The sequence below is a fragment of the Dromaius novaehollandiae genome, chromosome 24 (genome assembly GCF_036370855.1).
Source record: "Dromaius novaehollandiae isolate bDroNov1 chromosome 24, bDroNov1.hap1, whole genome shotgun sequence".
NCBI lineage: Eukaryota > Metazoa > Chordata > Aves > Casuariiformes > Dromaiidae > Dromaius > Dromaius novaehollandiae.
This window is the reverse complement of record NC_088121.1, coordinates 10,010,596-10,029,608: the sequence shown is the minus strand read 5'-3', so window position 1 is coordinate 10,029,608 and position 19,013 is coordinate 10,010,596. Positions and strand designations below refer to the sequence as shown.

Below are 19,013 nucleotides of genomic sequence, written 5' to 3'. Positions count from 1 at the left end.
TTGGGGGGGCAGGACCCAGGTGCTTGGGGGCAGCCTGTGCCGGGCCTTTGGGGGGGGTTGGGGGGGGCAGGACCCTCCCCCCCCCCGCAGGGGCGTCGGGGTTAGGGGGCAACCCGGCTTCCCCTGCCGCCCCGCCCGGAGTCACGTGGGCTCTCGCCCCGCCCCCCCCGCCCCGCCCCGCCCCGCCTACGGCGCGGTAGCGGCGCCGCCCATTGGCCGGTCGCGCCCGATTGGCAACCCCGCCCTAACCTCTGGCGGCGGCGGCGGGGCGGGCGCTTTCGCGACGGCGGCGCTTTGCGGCGGCCGGTCCGGCGGTGCTTGGCGGCGGCAGCGGCGGCGGCCCGGGAAGCGGCGGCGGCGCTTGGCGGCGGCCGGGTGCCGCCATGCTGCTCACCGTGTTCTGCCTGCGCCGCGACCGCACCGAGCTCACCTTCTCCCTGCAGGTGGACGCCGACTTCGAGCTGCAGAACTTCCGCGCGCTCTGCGAGCTGGAGTCCGGCATCCCGGCGGCCGAGAGCCAGGTCAGCGCCGCCGCCCGGCGGCACCGGGGCTGAGCCCGCCATTTCCCGGGCCCCTGAGCGGGGTGGGGGGGGGAGACCGTGCGCCCCGTTTCCTGGGAGCCGGCGTCCCCCGGTTCTCCCGGGAGCTGGGGGCGGGGGGACCCCATACCACCCCCCTTTCCCCGGGCCTCCCTCAGCGGGAGGATTATTGCCCGTTTTCCCGGTTTTGGGGGAGCCGGGGGTCCCTGTCACACCTATGACCCCCTCCGCCCCCATCGATGCGCAGTGGCTCTGACCCCTGTGGGGACCTGTCCGTGTCCTCACGGGGACCTGCGGGGCTGGCAAATGCCTCCTCTTTTCCCCACGTATCTTCTGCCTAGGCTGTTGTTTTGGGGACCCCTTTTATAGGACATCTGAACCTCCAACTGCCCCCGAGATCCTACCCGTCTCGTGGCCTCCTTGCCCCATCCCAGAGTTTGCTTTTTTTTTTGGCTAGCAGAAACCAAGGTGTTTCCTTCTCGGGAGACACTGGCCTCTTCCACGCTCTCCACACTTCCACCTTTACTTTCACGCAGCGAAACGGTTCTCCTCACTTCTAGAGAGACTCTGGAGCCAGTCAAAGATGCACCAAGATCCTTTTCTTCCTTTTGGTGGTGGACTTTGGCTCTGGCAATTACTCAGTTTCTTGGCAGTCTTCTCTGGGTAGAAGTTTCTCCAACATCTGTCTGGTGTGCCTGTGCTAGCTAAAGGTGAAAGTGAGAAGAGCACTTTATTTAGCAAGTCCCAGGAGATTGGGAAATTGGTGTTTAAATGGGAGAGATTTCAAAGCGAGAGGAATGGCCCCCCCGCAGCTTTGAAAGCAGAGAGCTTCTCTTGAGCTTTTTGCTGGGATGGTGGCTCCAACGTTCAGCTCCTCCGCTGTGGCCTCCTTAACACTGAGCAGACAAGGCAGTGTTTTAGGGAAAGAGTTTTAACGCACAGATTCCCCAGTTTAGCGTGGGGAGGCAGGATGAGGCTTTTGCACGGTTTTGTGCAGGTGTGAGAGGAGCCAGAGGACGAAATGGCACGTCCACGTGGTTTCCCCATGGTGAAGATTCCCCTCCAGTCCGAGCTTAGGGCTTTGTCGTAACGAGCTGCAAAAGGCTTGCCAAAACACCAGAACAGACTGCAGTGTGGGTTTGGAGGTGGTTGTTGTCTGTCCGGGACAGGTTTACTCACTGTTTGGATTTGGTCCTGGTTTTCTTGCGAGTTCTGTCCGTATATCAGTTGGTGACACATTGTTAGACAAAATGATGTCAGCTCTGTCTCCTCTTTTTCTTGGAGTGCCAGCCTCTAGCTGCTTGATGTGCCTGTCAAAGGTCATGAAGTTTTGTGGCTGTTGATCTTGTTTTATGAGCTCTTTCCAACTCTGTATTAATACTTTATTTTTCCAGTCGGGTGAATATTAGTCATTGATGAAAGCCACTGAATTGGTAGCCCCTGTGGTTGATGCCGGTTCCCTTGTAGAGCAGGTTCTGAACACTTTACCCAAGCACGAGCGTCTTCCTTAGGTTGCCTCACTGTTTTGCTTGAACTCCTCTTCAGTGAATCATTCATTTTACTCCCCTGGCAACTGGGATAAGAGGTGCAATTCCCCTCCGGTTCTGAGCCAGAAATGTTTTTGGTGTGGATATTTGCTGAGAATTGCATTGGCGCCTTCAGTTCATTTCACACACGCCAAGAGCGGTTGTAGGTGGTAATGACTTTTGTTGGGAGAGCTTGGAGAAGTTCCCGAGAAAGTGGATAGTGACAATGTTAACACAGAGTTTTGTGTTATTTAATCCAGGCAATTAGCAAATGAAATGACTGACTAACTGATCTCCAAAGTAAGAGTAGGAAATCGAGGGAATGTGGATTTTCCTCTAGGAAAAACTCTTGATCTTTCTCTCAGTAGGTAGAAAGAGAATAAACATGTTATATAAAGGTTCCTGTCCGCTACGCTACAGCAAGTTCCCCGTTTCTGTACTGAACATCTGTACCAGGACCAGTGAAGCCACAGAAATTCCCAGTTGCTCCTGCTTGCCAGTTATGGGGATGGCCTCCACATGTGGGAATGTGCAAGTGCTTGTAGCTGGTGGCCTGAATCTCTCAAGGTGCTCGGAGTGTAAACACCCTGTTTTTCAGATCTGTCCCTCTAGCCTCTTGCATCATTGTAACCTGACAGCTCTAAATCTATTTTAGGATAATGAGGGGTCATGTACTTTCTTGCTTATTTGTGCTGGGAGTTTTCTTCCTTTGAGTTTTTGCTCTGCTGCAATTAAACTGCTGTGGAGTTTTGTGATTATATTGACCGCAAATTGACTTTTCCGTAGCACCTCTGCTTTCTTTCTGTTCACCCATCTCATTTGTGTGTCTTCTATTTTCTTTTTTGACCTTTTCTAACCATTTATTTATTGTTCCTTTACCTACTGTCTCTACCCAGGGGGCTCTGTAAAGTGGTTTTATGACCTTCAGTAGGAAGAAACTTATAAAAATAAAAGCTATTAGTGGTGCAGCTCGTTGTGTGGCGGGATTTTGCTTGTTTAAACCATACTCCAAGAGTAGGTAACTTGGGTTTGGTCCTTGTATTGTATTTGCAGAACTCTGGCTTATTGCAATTTTCTTCTTCAATAACCAAGAAGCACCTTGCTTTAAAGGTGTAGTGTCTGGTTCCTGTCACAAAAGAGAAGACGTGTTTAAGAGTAAGGATCGTGCAGGGTGGAGTAAAGCACTGTTGCGCGTGAAGTGCCTGGCTGTGTGAGCAGTTAATCGGCGTCTTATTCTCTGCTCTTCTGTGAAATTAATTCATGATACTGTAGTTTGAGGTGAGAACTGAAACACTTGGCTGCAAAAGTGTTGTGAAAAGAGGTTTGAACGAGATGGCTGAGGCTGCAAGGCACAGAGGATCAGGAGGGGTGGTGTGAGATAACGGACACCGCTGCTTGTGTGGTGATACGGGAAGCTGGAGCTGGGTGGAGTTGGGGACAGCAGAGAGTGTGCAGGGGAAAAGGGGGAGATCCATTCAGCCCTCAATTATGGAGGCACTGTGGTTTTCTTTATGCTTCTAGGAGGTGCCCACACGTCTTTTCCTGGAAAGAGGTTAGGGAGGATCTCGGCAGAGCTTGCTGAGGGAGCTCTTCTGTGTTCTTCTTGCAGTGCAGTATGGTTTTCTTTTTAATTGCTTTTTCTTTGCACAGTTTGCATCTCCTGACTTTGGCTGTGCACTGCCATGCTGTTTTAGCCAAGGCCAGCTGCAGCCCATCAGTGGGTTGGAGGGCTGGGCCTGAAGAGGTGAATCGCAATGTGGCGGAGGCTGTGACCGTCATCTCCGTCATCTGCCGGGGGAGCTGCACTCACCTCTACTTGCGTTGCTCAGGATTTACAGAACATGCTACTTCAGGAATCATTTATATCCCAAGTTAGAGACAACTTGGAGCCAGAAACTGGTTAGAAACTGAGCAGGAAGATTTAACTGGTTCTGGATTTAGGTTGATTTTAGTGGTATCTAGCAAACTGTCTCAGGCATGGCAGTGTATCAGGTAAGTAACCCATGACAGCTGCTTTATAAGTGATACCAGTCAGCCTTTTGCAAATACTGAGATGTCCCAAAGCCCAGTCTTGAGCAAGATCTGTGGTGGGTTACAGCATGCACAAATGAATTGGAAGTGGCCTTTAGGGATGACAAGGACCCTCAGGTATCTCAACAACGTGAGCTGAGGAGGAGGAGGAGCACGTATTGCTGTTCAGAGTGAGTGCAGCTCTTGTGGATAAGAGAATCACCAAAATACAAACTGAAGTGAGACAGTGCTCCTCTAGTGTGGAGTGACAGTTTGGGAGTTTGTGTGTATGTTGGTTAAGCTTTGAAGTCTTGGGGTTTTTTGGTTTGGGGTTTTTTTTGCTTTGTTTAAAAGAGGGATATTCCTGCTATATGAACTTTATTTTAACAACAGCTGACTTCTTGACTGGGATTCCTTGTTCCATAAAGAGGCTCTACCCTATGACATTGTGCAAAATCTAATTAGTGTTTCATATCCGGGCAGGGAAGCAGGCACTGATTACCTCCAGAAAAGCTCACGTCTAATACCTGGCTGGCTTACAAGCTTGCTTTTTAAAATATGCTACAAACCAGATAATCAAAGTGCAGCAAAATTAAATTAGCATATTTTAACAGCAAAGCGGAATGGATCAAGAGCGTATTAAGCTGTGCTGCTAATGGATGTAGAGTGCTGGGTGCTTAATTCATTGTCCGAGGTGTTACAGCAGAATGTTCATAAATCCAATCCCAGCAAGATGACAGAGGTAAAACCCCACTTAAACTGATTAACTTGTGTCTGCCCAGAGAAACTGTCATTTAAGATTTGCGCGTGCAGCTCAGCCTTGTTACAAGCTTGCTTTCTCTGTGGTCACTGATGTGACTGAATAAAACAGGGAGGGGTGCACTTAGCAATGTGAGAGGATGCACCGGCACTCCTCCCATCACAAACTAACCTTAATAATGCCAGTAATGTCTTACAAACCCATTCTCCATCAGCATAGAGACTATATGCCTTAATATACCTTGCAAGTGGACCTGTCTTGGCTTAGAAAGATCCACGAGCTGGTCTAGTACAATACCAATTGCTGCTGTGAAGCGTGTGTTTAATGAGAAGGCAGAAATCTGACCTTCGTTTCTAATCATGTTGGTTTCTCTATAATTCTGATGATCCTGTTCATTGCTATGACACATACAAGCCTGTTATTTTTGCGTCTGTCTTTTCTTACTTCGAAACCATCATTTACAATGGACCTCTGTTATTAGAGTGAATTGGTGGGTTCTGCATGATATTTCTTAGTTGCTGGAGTAAAGCAGTGAGAGTCTGTACTGTTTGTAAGGAAGGCGATCGCTAATTGTGTTTTGGATCCTCAGCGAGCCGTTGCTACGTGCGATAGCATCAGGTAAAGTCACAGCCCATCCGAGCAAGTACTGTAAAGACTTCTCCCACGCGGCTTTGTCAGTACATGCTGGTCTCGACCTGTGGCAAACCTGTCGTTCCTGTCCTGGCCTTTTCCAGACCAGAGATGCAGTCTTGCTGAACTATGTGGTAAATGTGAAATTTGATTGTATGCCCAGTAGGGGTAGGCTGAGATCTTCAGTGCTTCTTGCTTTGGGCTTCTGCCAGGAGTAGGAGGCTGTTGCGCTCATCTGCCCAATCCCATTGTGCTTTGATAAAAGCATAGAAATCTTAATGCTCAACAGATACTGTTTCTGGGATGCCCAAGACATTTAGCAGGAGCCTTCTTTCTTTTAAAGAGTATCTTTATTTTTGTGGGTTGGTTTTGGGGGGGACCAGAAGCCCAGAATCTCCTTGTTCTTGTATCAGATGAAGCAGAGTAATCCTCGTGATGGTATTCATCTGCAGTAATTGCTTGTTGAAATTTCAAGGGAAATGCAGAAGTAATTCAGGGCATCTGTAGGTATCACAGATCTGATGCTAATAGAGATGTTCCCTAGATGATTATTCATTTTTATTTCAATAAGTTTTTATAGTATAATCTGTGTACCCCTTGTTAAACTTATTTTTGAGTCAGATTATCATAACAGAAAATGAAGTGACTTGGAATTTCTTTTTACCATAAAATACAAGGTAATGGACTGATTGCAGAAAACCTCAGGAGTGGTACCTTGCCAGGCTTCGGGTGCTAAGCCTTTGAGTCTGGATGGAGTTACATCACTGAAATCAGAAATTGCTGAGCCAAGCACTGAGTTCCTCGTAAAACTGGTTGTTCTGGGGAGCCAAGTTGTATGTAAAGACAGAGATCATTGATCAGTAGACCATCTACTCCAATTTCTACTGATCAGCACTGCCTGCGTGTCTACAGTTGACTCCTTGGTCAATAGATGCTGACTTAGGGGAATAACACTTTGGAAAACAGCCACGAATTGGGTAATCGTAGAGATTCAATTGACTAAAATATGTGGCAAATGCACCTGATGCAAGGCATTCTTTTCTTTAAAGATCTTGGTCTCTAATTAAGAGATCAGCCTTTCTCGGAGCTGCTGGGTTTTAAGAAACTGTTAGTGGATTTGCGTAAGACTAATTCTGTGTGGTTGTCCAACCACTTAGGTGTTGAGGTCTTTCCCTGCCTGAGGTAGAGCTGCATTGGCAGGGCCTGTCTGAGCCTGAGACAAGAACTGCTGATCTTCTGTTCTGAAGTCTGAGGTGGCTCCAGAGCAGTTATGGGAATGCTTTCCTAAAAAAAAGACAATTTAATAAATTGCCTGAAATCTTGCCTTTGTCACATGTGCAGTTTTTCATTGCGGTCTCTCTATGAACAGATTGTCTATGCAGAGCGACCTTTAACTGATAACAACAGATCTTTGGCCTCCTATGGCTTGAAAGATGGGGATGTGGTGATTTTGCGACAGAAAGAGAATGTAGAGCCACGGCCTCCCATCCATTTTCCAGGTGAGACTGAATTTATGTTAATTTTTGCCCTTAGCATCCGAAGGCATCAGTGCTTGTCAAATGTGAACTCTGCCTCTTGGTAGTCTCCTTTAATACCTCGCTAGGCAAAACACTTGGGAATGGGGGTGGCTAGGAATGAGGCAGGGGACATTGTTTTTAAATTAGTTGAAGGGCTTGCTATTTAATGGGCTTTTTATTCTGAGAAAAAGAATAACATGTTTCACTTTTCTTCTGAGGAAAGGTAGGGAAAGCAATGGAAGTAACTTGTTCAGAAAAGCAGTTTTTGTAGAGGCATGTAGATTTTCCCAAGACTGCTGATTCCCTTCCCATTCCGTATAATGACGCAATAATATGCGGTCTGTGCAGCTCAGACACATTAAAAGGCTGTTGCGACGTGTGCTCTGCATCTGTATTGTGACAAATACCCAGAGAAGCTGGATCTTAACAAACCTAGTTATGCAATGATGCATGCAAGCCAGGCTCCTCTAAATCCATAATGTACGAGTGGAGCCCTACTCCTATCTTTGTGTTGCCTGCTGCAGTAATTTCTAGCAAATCCCCATCATAAAAGTATCCCTTGAAAAGAAGCAGTGACTGCTAGCTGTAGGAAGGGCTTGGGAGCAGTGGTTGAGGTTTTGATCCTCCTGCCTTAGCTGGAGGCTTGGTACCTGCAATGCAGGTCTGCAGAGATGTTAGTCTTAAGTCTTTTCTTTAATCTTTTTATCTGAGAGATTCAGAAGTGCCATAGAGACAATGGTGTAGCCTTGTGATCCCCCTGTGTGGTATTTGCATTTGTGAAGCTGGAAATAACTGGTCTGCGATTCAGTAAGTACGCTGCTGAAAAAAAGGGCCAGATAGAAGAATAGACCAGTTATATAAATATGTGCTAGCATTCCTAACCTAATAACCTGAGTATGTGGCAGTGTTTCGGTGGAGCCTTCTGACATGGATTGCTATTTAAAGACCTGTTTAAATACTGTAGCATTATGCCCGACTCATCCTTTCCATGTTTTTTTCCAGTGCTTTTTTCAAGTAGAGTTGTAAATACGAACAACTGACCTCTTTTCCCTCAAGGTCTGCCTAGGATAGACTTCAGCAGCATTGCAGTTCCTGGGACGTCCACTCAGCAGCGTCGGCCACCAGCGCAGCATCTTCGCCCATCGCCTCCTGATGCACCTTCCTTCCCTCAGGGTTTGGACAATCCAGCGTTACTACGGGAAATGTTGCTTGCAAATCCGCATGAACTGTCCCTGCTGAAGGAACGCAATCCGCCCCTGGCGGAGGCACTCCTCAGCGGAGACCTTGGTAAGTTGGTTTTTTATTCGCATGAGGTGGTTTTAAATCTGTTTGAGCTCAATTCTAATAAAAGGCAGCCACAAGTGTTTAACTAGCTGGGCTGTTTGCTGCCAATGCAGTGATAATGCTGATAAAAGGTACTAGCTGCGAGTACTGAAGGCAGAGTCCCTCTCCCTCAAACGAGACCAATTTCAGCAACAGCTTTGCCTATTTTTCCCGCTTGGCTTTTTGAACATCCTCTGTCCCCTACTATGAAAGATCAGGTGCACAGATGAGTTGAATTTCTGTGAACAAGAGTGGCTCAGCTTGTTTTCTATGCTAAGACTCTCTGAACGCACTAGTTCTCAGTAGTGGTGTTGCACTTGCTGCATCCCAGAACCCACTCAGACCTCCACAGAAAGCAAGACATTATAAAACCAGCTGCTGAAGAAGTGGACAGTAGAAGGGGAGAGGGAAAGGGGTGTCTGTCCCATTTACTTCCTCCCAGAACCATCCAACAATGGTTTCTTTAGGGAGCTTTTCCCATAGAAATACTGTTGCAAGCTTTTTGCAAGTTTAAAAAAAAGAACTTGGAAGTGTTTATGTATTTTGGGCACATCATGTGGCACAGTTAAATTATAGTATGGTGTCCTTTGCTTTCCCTGCAGGCGAGTAGTTGATCTTGGTGCCTCGTTCCTCATCTGATGAAACTCTGATACAGTGTTTTTTCCAGAATGAAAACTGAGTGGCTTCAGTCATTAAAAGATGTTTGTCAACCTCTGGAAGGGATTCAGTTAGGAAATAAATCTTGTTGAGTTTGGGGAAATGAAGGAAGAGGAGGAGTTTCTAGTGGGAGGCCTTTCTCCCTCTTTTTCCCCCCACTTTTGAAGTTATATCCTAATGATTTCTCCCTTAGTCAAAGGAAGCTAGAAGGGACCTTGCGTGGATGTGGTTGGTCTATTGCATTTTTTTATTCTCTGACTTTAGCTCATGTCCATAGAGCTAAACATGTCCTTTGTGCTCTAAAACTTCTTCACACCTCTTGAGCTCTGTCTGTAGTGCAGAAGAGATGTTCTTCCCCTCACCTTGAGAAGAACGTGCTGGTGTTGGCACAGGAAATAAGAGGTTAAGCCCAAGATGCCCAGAGCTGGCTCATCTGCTAATCTTTATTGCCTGTTATGCACATTAAACTTTGATTCAGGTGTGCATTTTTAGTCCCAAATTGCTGCAGTGGAATGTTAGGAGGAAGCGGTTTTATCTGGCTGTGCTGTCATCGTTTTGTATTGTTACTATTGGTATTTGGGCACAGATCCAGTTCTACTCTTGCTCTAATGTCCAAATATATGCATAGATACTTGCCATATGATTGCACTGCATGCATTGCAAGCACATTAGAAGGCACCTGCTATACAGAAGCCTAATTTTAAAAAATCAAAACACATGCAATGCCTTCTTGAGGAATGGACTTTGGGCCTGAGAGCTACTTTATGGGAACTGCATTACTCAAAGCAGAAGCACAACCTCTTGTGTTTACAGAATTTATAGCCAAGTGTTTTTGTGAATGTATGTGATCAGATTCAAGCAGTAAAAAATAGCCATAGGTCTCCCAAAAAAAGGGGGATCTAAAAAGCTGTGTCCTTAGAAAGTGTGGCTAGACTTCCTGAAGCAAGTGTCCTTGCTAGCTCCTCTCGATTACAGTGGTAGGCCTTCAACTTTAGGGGTTGTAATATCTGTGTCTTGGCCCATGCTGTTTGGGTTTAAAGTTTTGCTGTTAATCTTTTTATGTCTAATTATGTTGGTTCTGCTTTTTGCTGAATCTGCAGACAGTTATTTTTGCAGGGGTTGCTGAGTGTAAAGCATGATATATTCTTGCAATCAGTTCTTGTAGATGGGCCATTTTATTGAGAGTTAAGAAATCTCAATTCTGTCTATGGCTGTGCTACTGAGATACCTTTGCTTCTTCACAAACGGGTATAATGATTGCTGCATTCGTAAAATGCTTTGGTATCAGCAAATGAGAAAATGCAAAGTATTACTGTTACTGTGCTTGTTTTTCTCCTTAGTGGAAAAGAGAGGTTGTCTGAAGACTTTTCAAAATACTCATGTACAATTCAAACTAGAAGCTTGTGTTCAAATTCTGTATTCTAAATTTCTGGTCTGGGTATAATTTATCTGCTGTTTTTGCAGATGTTCTTTCCAAGTATTGTGTAGGCAATTCGTGCTGCAGTAGAAAAACGAATTGCGGTTTTAATAGCAACTCTTTGTAAATACTGTCGTCTTTATGCTTCTGATTTTTCTTTCATACAAAAAAGTGTACGTGCAAGGAAACTCACTCTGATTGCTGTGACAGCATTGCTGTGTTTGGGTACCAGGCACAAGGAGAAATAGCTCCATCCAGTTGTTTTTCATCTTAGCAGGTTCCCAAGTTTGTGACCAGTCCTTTGAGGTCCATCCATACTGCCTTCAGATGAAGCCTTTTGTGACTGTGCTACTCATTCTATCCCTGAGTGCATGCTGGCATAAAAAAAGCTTGCTGTGCCAGAAGTTGATTTGTAAGAGTAATTTCCGGTAAAAAGCATTTCTGTATTTCTTTGTTACTGCAGAGAAATTCACCAGGGTGTTGGTGGAGCAACAGCAGGACCGAGCCCGGCGGGAGCAAGAGAGGATTCGACTCTATTCAGCTGACCCTTTTGATCTTGAGGCACAGGCCAAGATAGAAGAAGACATAAGGTAGCAAGCCGAAATCACACGCAGGCTCTGGAGGTCTTTAGGGAACTCTTTTTTCACAGGGTGCTTCCATCCAGCCTGGTGCTTTTCCCTTGAAGGACGCACAGAATGTGTTTAGATGGCAGATCCTGCCTTAAGACAGAAATTTGCTTGTGGGGCTACCTTGCCTGTGGGAAGCTTGGGAACTCCAGACCTATAGGCACATCCCATCCTTGTAGATAAATCCAGCTGAGCACAGAGCATGAGCTCCAGCACCACTGCCCGTGAGGGTGCTGCCCCAAAACTGTCTAAACTGGGCCACGCCGAAATTGATGGAGAACATGGATGGAAAGCGCTTAGCAAAGATCTTCTTGAGATATAGTGTTCAGATGCCTTGGACATCTCTTAAAGCTAAGCACTGGGCCCTTGCTGGTCTCTAACCTGAGTTCTTTGCACAGCGATGTGGTATCCTTTCTCCCAGCTGCCTTCAATATTTGGTTTCCCTCATTAACTTTTTTTTGTATCTGTGGCTAATTCCAGACTCTGAACCTCACTGCTGTCAAAAGAGTCTTTCTGTAGGAATGATGTTCTGCTCATGGACGTTTGCTCCCCCTTTCTGTCTTCCAAATGTAATTGCATTGGTCTGAGCCTTGATTTCTTAAATTGACTGATAAATCCTTGAGTCAGAACATGGCTAGGGTTTTTTCCTGATGTAGAAATGTCTGTCTTATACAGACTCATAGTTGGTCATGACCAAAATTCATTTGTGATAAGAAAACGAGTTCTTGCATTACGACTGACAAGGTGCTGCTGGAGGATAAATGCTTAGCGTTTATGCATTCTATTTTTCTGCATTGCTATTTAGAGATAGCAAAACATTGCTCTGAGCTGCAGGAGCACTTTACTTGCTCCACAGATGAAGGAGAATTGGGAGGGATGAAGATGATGTGCCCAAGGTTGTGCAGCTGTTATAGAACAGTTTGGGCATCGAACAGTCCCCAAATTTCACACCCGACCTTATTTTCTTTGATCACTTGACATGCCTTCCTTAACTGGATGCTGTCTGCCTGAGAGCTACTGCAAGCATCATATTTTTCAAGCCATGTTTCTCTCCTTTAAGTGTATCATAGGTGGAAGGAGTGTCAAGCAGGGAGGGAAGAGGGTAGCAGTTTTAACAAGAAGGCTGAAACTGAAGTTCAACCACCGTAGTATATCTTATTTAAGCTTAAATGTTAAGAGACGGTACAATGTGTGGTTCTTCAAGTTGTTTCATGAATATCTGAAGTCAGAGTGGACTAGTGGCAGTGTAGCAGGGTGCTTTAGTCCCCAAGAAAGCCAGATCTCAGATACTGCTTGGTTTTTTGGGGAGGGGTGGGGATGCCTGCCCTCTTCCCCCCCACCCCCAAAAAACCACATCTACCCATCTTGTTGTGGGAAGGCTACTGTAGTATACATAAAGGCAAGAGAAGAGTTCAGCTCCCTTCCCCTACTGAGGGGGAAAGTGAAATAGTTTCACAGTCAGAAGCCCTTTTCTGTTGCTAGATAAGCTGTTTCAGATGCAGTCACTGCTGATACCCATCACTTTCAAGATTACTGCAAGGCCTGCAATGTGGTTCGTGAGTGTTTCTTCTGTAGGCTTGAATTTGCAGCAGGGGCTTGTGATCATGGTGGTGTTCTCCCTGCAGATTTGCTACTCTCCTTCCATCCCCGTGCCTGCAAAAGGCAAGATACCAGGGAAACGTTGGAAGATTTTAACGTTCAGCTGCTGTGTGGGATTCCAGTGTTGTAGCTACTGGCAACATCTTCATCATGTGCACTCGGTGCTTTATTTTAGAGTGACTAATAAATATGCAGTTTTTCACCCACAAGTTCTCCTGGTTAACTCTGTGATGACAAGGTTTTGTTGCAAGCAGAAGTTTGTGAGGTGCAGGTGTCTCAGGTCCTAAATGCTGTAGCATGAATTATGCAAGATGTTGGAAGGAATGGTCTTCATTCCTCCTGGGAAGTGACTTGGTATTTCTGGATCAAGACAAAATCATTGCTAGCAATTCCTCTGTTAAGGCTATGTTTAGCTAATGAAGCAGTCTTGGTGGTTTAAAACAAACTGTTTGTAACTCGCTGAACAGTAGCGGGTGGGATTACCAGATCTGTTTGCAAGTCAGAAGGATGCTCACAAAATCACTGGTTTTGCTGAAAGAAGGTCTGATTTTCTTTCATTTATTCTCCACTTAAATTTAGGCAACAAAATATTGAAGAGAATATGACAATAGCAATGGAAGAAGCCCCCGAGAGTTTTGGCCAGGTGGTAATGCTGTATATTAACTGCAAAGTCAACGGACATCCAGTGAAAGCCTTTGTTGACTCAGGTGAATTGCTCACATTTTAATCTCTTGCTCCATACCCTCCTTTGGCTCATTGAGGGAGATGGTAAACAATCCAGAAATTTTGCCTGAAATATTCGCTTTCCCTAGTGAAGCATGATGTTAAAAGATTTTTAAAGCATCTAATTAAAATCTGAGAGCACTCTGGGTGTTGTGTAAGGCAAGCAGAGCAAATTGTTGAGATACTTTGGGAAGCACTGCAAATGAGTGATCGAACACCCCTGGATCAAGGCTTTGGTGGGAATTTCTGGTGTCTGATGGTTGCAGTGCTGGAAAGGTCACTGCCAAATGTGTGCCTTACTTCAGTTTACAGATGAGGGGAATTTTGCTTGCCTGTAATGCTGTACTTTCCATCCAGAGCTTTAAAGGGAAAGTACTCAGGGTTATTTCAGCTCAACAGCAATATGTACTTTACTGTCAGTGCTTATCTCTGGGTATACACACAGAGTAAATTAAAAGCAGGGAGATTCACAAGCAGCACTTTGTGCTGTAGTGCAGTTCCCTGATACAGGTGGTACGGCTTCCTGGCTGCTGAGTGCGGGATTTTCCTCCCTTTCAGGACAGAATTTTAATTTGGGATGACCCCTCAGGATTTAACTCTTAATTCTGTTGCTGGTAGGTGCCCAGATGACCATTATGAGCCAATCTTGTGCTGAAAGGTGCAACATAATGAGGCTGGTAGATCGGCGGTGGGCTGGCATTGCGAAAGGTGTAGGGACACAGAAAATCATTGGCAGAGTGCACTTAGGTAAGTACAGGCATTTTTCTTCTTTGGGCAGCCTTGGTGGCAGTTTGACTGCATCTAATTTAATGCTGTAAATGTTAGAAACTCCCACAGAGTAAAATAAAAAGTGCATCGGCAATATGTTCATTTGACTTGGATGCAGTAATCTGGCTTCTGTCCTGTTTAGTGCTTTTCTTAGTGGAATTATCTTAACACTTTAGTTGAGGGGGGGGTTTCCAGCTCCTGCAGACATAGAGGAGATGTTCACACTGCGTGCAAAAGTGAGTGTGTGCAAAAATGTGAAATAGCAGGATCTTTCCTGCTTGGAGTGTGACTGTTCAGCAGTATGAGTAGCTCAGGAAGAGTTCCAGTACAGCTGAGTGTTTCATATTCCTCCGGGAGGAGAACGCTGTCTGTGTTCTTGTGCAGGTTTTCTGGATGACAGAAGGTTGTCCTTATTGTCTGAAAAATGGATCCTCTTTGCTGTTGTCACTTAGTCTTGTGCTCTAATGAGCTGTGCCATTACTTTAGCTCTAGCTCAGAGGGTTAGATAAGCAGTACTTAAGGCTGTACAGCAGGTCAGCTTTTAAAATAATTCATTACCTGAGACCAACACGTGCCTGATAGTTATTGGGGCTTGCACAGGGCTTGACTTCCTGGGGCCAAAACAGTATGTTGGAGCTCTGGTTTCAGATTTACCCCGCAGGCTTGTGCAGACTTTTCCTAGGCGATGGAAGAACAGAAGGCAGAGTCCTTGTGCTGTTAGCTTGTGAGGTGGTAACTCATCTTCCTTGCATTTCAGCTCAGGTTCAGATTGAAGGGGATTTCCTGGCATGTTCCTTCTCAATCCTTGAAGAGCAGCCCATGGACATGCTTCTAGGACTGGACATGCTTAAGAGGCATCAGGTAACAAAAGCGGTTTTGAAGCAGTTACTGGCTCTTCCACGTCAATCACTAAATATGACATAAATGCCATTCCTGTGTGTGTATTAGGATTTTCTGGAGTGATAATAGTAGATTGTCTTCCAGCCAGTTGTGGAAGAAGTACATATGTGACATACATCATGGCTACCTGTATGGTGTCTGGCTGCTCTCTGAAGTTTTTTTGCTCTGAACAGAGATGCTCGGAGCTTTGAAACAGAATGATTTATTACAAATGAAGGCATCCGGGGGCCCTTGCCTATAGCTGAAGCTCTCAGCCCACCTTTGTTTAGTGTCTGTGAGCTGTTCCTGTTGGAAACGAATTGTTTAACCTGCCTTGTTTTCCCTTTTTCTCCTGGAATCACCTGGTTCTTTTGGGGGCCCTGATATCTTGATGCTCTCCCGCAGTGTTCCATTGATCTCAAGAAGAACGTACTGGTGATCGGCACAACTGGCTCGCAGACCACCTTCCTCCCAGAGGGCGAGCTCCCAGAGTGCGCGAGGCTGGCTTACGGGGCAGGGCGGGAGGACGTGCGGCCGGAGGAGATTGCTGACCAAGAACTGGCAGAAGCAATACAGAAGTCCGTAGAGGAAGCAGGTACCACAAGGAGCCCAACTGGAATATTAGGTGCCATAGTTCTCTTGCTATGTATCAGGATGTCTGTCGGCAGTCACTGGGAGGCCCCTCCTTCCTCTTCTCGGCTCCTAGCGGACGTAATCTAATGCAGTGTCAGTGAGTAAATAGTGGAGAGAACGGTGCTTTCTTGCTCATGGCCTCTAACTGCACCTCTGTCTGTCTTGCAGTATAGCAATATCTGTCAGCATGAAGGCGTTTGGGGGTGCTTGCTGTTTAATTTGTGCTCTCTTTGCAGCTTCCTACCAGCTCTGGTCTCTTGGTCTTTGAAGATGTGGAGATAAATGGTTGTCTCTGGCACCCATTCACCTGGTTCAAATTGTAGTGCCTAGCCAGGGACATGAGTCAGTCAGGTGATATTTTAGTCATCACATAAGTACAGCGTTGTGGCAACTTCTGTGACCCTGTTCTTAGCAGCTACAGCATATAAAAACACAGGAACCTTAACAGTGAGTACACATCTCAGGTGGATGAGCAAATACCCATTTTGGCAACTATTTTGGTTTTACATTTGCAGTGGTCTGGAAGCACATCTGTAGCCAGTTTCTGCCCCTCTGCTGAGGAGCTGTAATTTTGTAAGATGTGTTTCCTGGCAGTTTTTGCCCACCTATTTGCTCTGGGACAATGTAAGTTCATGAGAATTTTTCCAAACAGTACTGTTTCAGCATTTTTTCCTTAACATTCTCTAAGGAATGTGCTTGTGCCCCTGGAAGATAAATTGCTGCTTTTACTGAAGATTACTTTTGCTCTAAATAGCTTATTTCCTATTCATTCAGAAGAGGCAGCTGAATTCACATCCTAATGTACATCATCAGCTGTGTAAAGGCGCTCTACAAAGAGAATTTTCACCCTCCTCTCTTATAGTTTTGTTCCCTGTGACTCTAGAAGCCATAGGCTGCATAGCAGAATTTAGTTAAATGGAGATGCCAAAATAGCTGAAAGCTGAGCTATTAGCCAAACTGTCTGAAACATGGATTTTCTTTTTAACTCCTCTTTAACTTCAGCATAAAACTTCTGAATAAAGGAAATCTTCTCTTTTGTATTTTCCAATCTTTCAGCCGAATGGTGAATAGCTCACAAAGTGTATTCCTTAGGCCTTCTTCAAAACTGACAGAAAGATAACACTTTGTATGCATGTGTGTTAAAGGGAAGAAGACTTTAGAGTTTTTCTCCTACCTGTTCCTTTGAAAGCATACAATAAGATGCCACTTTCCCCTACAAACCCAGAAGTCTTTGCTGGGTTGTGTTTAAGCTGATGGGTTGTGATTTCTTAATTATTTTTATTGCTGTCTTTTAAGACTCTAGTGAAAACATTTGTTCATATTTAAAGTTGAAGTGTGATATTCAGATCTGCTTTTATAATGCACTGAAGTTTTTCTTTAACAATTCCTGTCTATCCCAGTTGCTGCTTAATCATCCAAAGAGTAAGCAGTAACTTAACCTGCAAATAACTGACTTAATTACATTAAGGAGAGCACAGGACTGTGCCCATTTGTCCCTATGACCTGTTTTTCTTCCACTCTGCAGCCCTGGAAGTCTTAGTCTTCAAAACCTCCAGAAGAAGGCCTGCCTTTAATGAATCAGTTCAATGAATCAATGATATGTTTGACTTTTGAAGCCAAGTTTGAATGCTCATTAACTCAAGTTGCAGCAAATAAAGAAACGCAAAGTGTAAAACAGATTTAACCTTGCTGCTGTCAGATTTTGATGTAGCTAAGGGTCAGACTTGGTTGCTTGAGCTATTCTCTCTCGTGTAACCTGGAAGAGAAAATGTAGAGATTAAATATTAGTTCTCTCGTGAAAATTCTGAGCCTGATGCAGCCAAGGCTGATTTTTGCAGTATCTCGCCATTTAAGATCAGACTTGGCAGAGGCCATGGTTGGATTTGGTTGTCGTCTGAAAAAGGGTCGAATAGAAAGCAAAACCTCTGTCTGAAAAATGTGAGTCTATACCATTAAAGCATTTGAGCAAAGTGCTTTAAAATGAAAAAGTGCCTAAAATGACTGAAATCAAAGCTGCTTATGTACCAGTGCAGTCTGGAAGGCCGAGTGGCTTTTAAGGCTAATCAGCAGTCTACTATTTCCCATCGATACTGAGCCCCAAAGGAATGTGAAAGACTTCGGTCTTGGAATAAAAAGGCATTTTGTGTATTCACCTAGTACTTGTAGAATGCTGATAAAGTGAAGGTAGGTCTTGTTTAGATTGACTGTATATAAGTTTTACACATATGACAAGCTTCTGGCTCACAGGCAATTGTTAGCTGCATCTTGAGATGTCAGAGTATTAACATATATGCCCTCTTCCTCTCTTCCAAAACTATTAGCTGCTGCTAGATGGTACCAAGAAAACCAAGTCAAAGAACAGGAAACTGGAGAGGCAGAAAAAGAGAGTGGATATAGTGCAGCGCCAGGAGACTCGGCTCCCCACAAGGCCTGTGTTCTTTTATAACAGCTTGAATTTTCGCTGCCTTCTGGTAGATGGTACAACAGAACTCACTGTGTACATCAATAGGCTATTAAAGTTCTCATTTTGAATGCACCTGGATTACTCTTGAGCCTTATTCAATCCACCGAAGCCCACTTTAGCAAGTCTCATGGTTTTTGTCAGCTGACCTGCTGGTGTTTCGATGCCTATGAAAAAGCAGCTGAGGTGGAGGAGTCCTGGTATGTTTTCTATGTATGGCAAGATCAGTTTGCCTGATCCTGTGATCTACTAGATCCTCCACGTTTGCTTCACTTATGTTTGAGAGCTTGCTCTTTTATTGCCAATATGCAACATGTTCTCCCCTTCTCCCTCTGTCTCAAAACTGGTAATGGCTCAGTGATTGTGGAGAACTTAGAAAACTGACAGAAAAACCACAGCTGGTGTGGCAGGAAGCATTTCCAAGTAGCTTATCCCATATACAGGTTTTTATCCAGAAAGCCTTGATAAGAAGAGCACCTCATCATATTTGCAACTCAGATTTTTCCTACTATAGGGAGGAATTTATCCCTGCTGGTGCACTTTGTGAAGAAGAGTTTGTTCCCAGTGTTAGCTGGATTGGTCTTCTTGACGGGGCTAGGATTCAGCTCCTGTAGATACCCTGTGAGAAGGGTGACAGTGAGTCTCAGAAGGATCATGCTGAGGAGTGCTTGGCAGAATATCAGCTATTTCTGCTGTCTAAATAACTAAGATTCCCTGATGTATTTGACTGATTACACCCTTATTACAGAGCCAGTGAATCAAAGGACAGGCCTGTTCCCTCTCTAAAGGGTTGGTTTTGCAGCAGAGAGCACAAACATAATACTACCATGTAGAAAGAGGAAAAAGATCCCTCCTGTTTTCATTTGTATCCTGTGTCAGAAGCCTCTTTGCCACCCTTATGAAAGATGAGCAGTCTGGAAATCTGCAGGATAATTCTGGCTTTTT

The 19,013-nt window shown here is 45.1% G+C and overlaps 1 protein-coding gene and 1 long non-coding RNA gene across 8 annotated transcripts in view; one reads left to right on the top strand and one right to left on the bottom strand.

The window, feature by feature from the left end:
- The first annotated feature begins 240 nt into the window (after positions 1–240).
- Positions 241–19,013, top strand: part of DDI2 (DNA damage inducible 1 homolog 2) — a 22,095-nt gene continuing 3,322 nt past the window's right edge. The window contains exons 1-9 of one of the 2 annotated variants that reach the window (XM_064497173.1): positions 241–521; positions 6,835–6,964; positions 8,039–8,269; positions 10,843–10,969; positions 13,184–13,311; positions 13,946–14,074; positions 14,853–14,956; positions 15,380–15,569; positions 17,929–18,143. In XM_064497173.1, coding sequence (XP_064353243.1) covers positions 384–521; positions 6,835–6,964; positions 8,039–8,269; positions 10,843–10,969; positions 13,184–13,311; positions 13,946–14,074; positions 14,853–14,956; positions 15,380–15,569; positions 17,929–18,053 — 1,302 coding nt within the window. In that variant the 5' untranslated portion in view covers positions 241–383 and the 3' untranslated portion in view covers positions 18,054–18,143. Of the gene's footprint in view, positions 522–6,834; positions 6,965–8,038; positions 8,270–10,842; positions 10,970–13,183; positions 13,312–13,945; positions 14,075–14,852; positions 14,957–15,379; positions 15,570–17,928; positions 18,144–19,013 lie in introns of those variants that run through there. The other variant, XM_064497174.1, reaches the window with a different exon arrangement.
- The window catches only part of LOC135323577 (uncharacterized), a 24,303-nt gene continuing 15,053 nt past the window's right edge, over positions 9,764–19,013 (bottom strand). For 3 of the 6 annotated variants that reach the window (XR_010385056.1, XR_010385055.1, XR_010385054.1), the window contains exon 4: positions 9,764–18,687. This is a non-coding gene — a long non-coding RNA (uncharacterized LOC135323577). The remainder of the gene's footprint in view (positions 18,688–19,013) is intronic. The other 3 variants (XR_010385059.1, XR_010385058.1, XR_010385057.1) reach the window with 3 other exon arrangements.